General features: G+C 51.5%; 1 protein-coding gene across 2 annotated transcripts in view; it reads right to left on the minus strand.

The window, feature by feature from the left end:
- SLC39A9 (solute carrier family 39 member 9) overlaps nt 1-1,425 on the minus strand; it is a 40,059-nt gene extending 38,634 nt beyond the window's left edge. The window contains exon 1 of one of the 2 annotated variants that reach the window (XM_025205970.1): nt 1,133-1,425. In XM_025205970.1, the coding sequence (XP_025061755.1) occupies nt 1,133-1,228 (96 nt within the window). In that variant the 5' untranslated portion in view covers nt 1,229-1,425. The remainder of the gene's footprint in view (nt 1-1,132) is intronic. The other variant, XM_006025185.3, reaches the window with a different exon arrangement.
- Nucleotides 1,426-1,556: the final 131 nt, after the last annotated feature.

Genomic DNA, 1,556 nt, shown 5'->3' on the forward strand with positions numbered 1-1,556 from the left:
CCTGCTGGCTTTTTACATTACATTAAGGGAGACTAAAAACGTTATTGTGACCCATTTCTTAAAACTCTGAAGTCCAAAAACATCATTCCAGTTCATAATGGTGCATACGTTCAAAAAGCCTTAGTCAACTGTATTAAAGCTCTAACACCTAGGGCTACACATTGCCAGTATGGGGCACAATATAAAAAAGTAGTATTTCCAAAAAACCTGAGCTTATGCTTTAAGCAACAGAAAGCATGGGTGATTGGTACCTTTCAAGGGAAAAAAAAAAAAAAAAAAAAAAAAAAAAAAAAAAAACTGTACATTCCAGAAAGTGTTCAAACATAGAAGTGAATCAGGAAATTCAGACCATTTAGTTTACCATATTAACACGTCACTAACTGCACATAATAAATATTTGAGTAATGAATGAGGGTGTAAAGGGGGCTAAAAAGTTAAGTGATCTCAATTTTAAAAATGTAAAACAAAAAGACTCTACTATTATAAAACTGAGTTGACGTTATAGATTAGTAAAACAAGCTCAATTCGAGGGGTGCTACGTTCTCCCACATTAAAAGCCAGACGTTTAACTCTTAATCCTTGTGATCTCCTTATTTTTAAATATGCCACTTCGTTGTGCTTAATCGTATTAACCAAAACAGCACCCTCAAACTTGACTGAGAAGTGACAAAAATAAATAGACATCAGTTACCTTTTAAGGTACCCAAGGGAAGTCAGCAACTAAACACTCTCCTCTGCAAAATTAGTTAACACTCACTTGCTTCATTGTTATCAGTTTCAGCTAGGAAAACCAGGTATTTAAAGTTTATTTCTCAAGACCTGACATCTCTAACACTGACCCAGCCCCTCGCTGCTACCTCTTCAGCCTCTGCTCAGACGGGCGCCCCTCCACACCGCTAATCACCCGCGCTGCCCTTCTCCACCACTTCTTCGACAGCCTTTTTTCTGAGGCGCGGCGGGCACAGCCAGCTACAGTCCTGGTGCCCCCCTCAGCCAGGGGTTAAGCCAGGCACTCCCGGCTCAGCCCGAGGGTGCAGGGGCCGCCGGCAGCCCCCGGCGACGCCGGGGGCGGCGGGCCCCGCCGCCAGCCCCCGGCGAGGCGATGGAGCCGGGACACGCGGGACGCCCTCACCTCCGAGAAGTTAACGGCCAGGGGGATGATGCCGGCCACGTAGCAGCCCACCAGCATGGCCAGCGACAGCAGGCTGATGGACACGAAGTCGTCCATGGCAGCGGGCCCCGCGCTCAGGTTCCCCCGCGGCGCTTCCAGCGCTGCCGGCAGCGCCGGGGCCGCTTTCGGACCCCGCCCCTGCCCGCGGGGCCCCGCCTCAGCCCTCAAGCTCCGGGCTCCATCTTGGCCCCGCTGAAGCCAAGTGGCAGCTTCTCGCTCTGGCGCTTGCCCCCTCCGCCGGATCCGCTTCCGGGTCATCCACCGCCAAGATGGCAGACCTCACGAGGCGCGACGGAAGGAAACGCTGCCCTTAGCAAACATGGCAGCCCGAGTCTCCGCTCCGGAAGCCTCCCCGGCATGCGCAGCGGCTGGGGCCCCCCCACTT

This window comes from Alligator sinensis, unplaced genomic scaffold, assembly GCF_000455745.1.
Source record: "Alligator sinensis unplaced genomic scaffold, ASM45574v1 scaffold768_3, whole genome shotgun sequence".
In the NCBI taxonomy this organism is placed as follows: domain Eukaryota; kingdom Metazoa; phylum Chordata; order Crocodylia; family Alligatoridae; genus Alligator; species Alligator sinensis.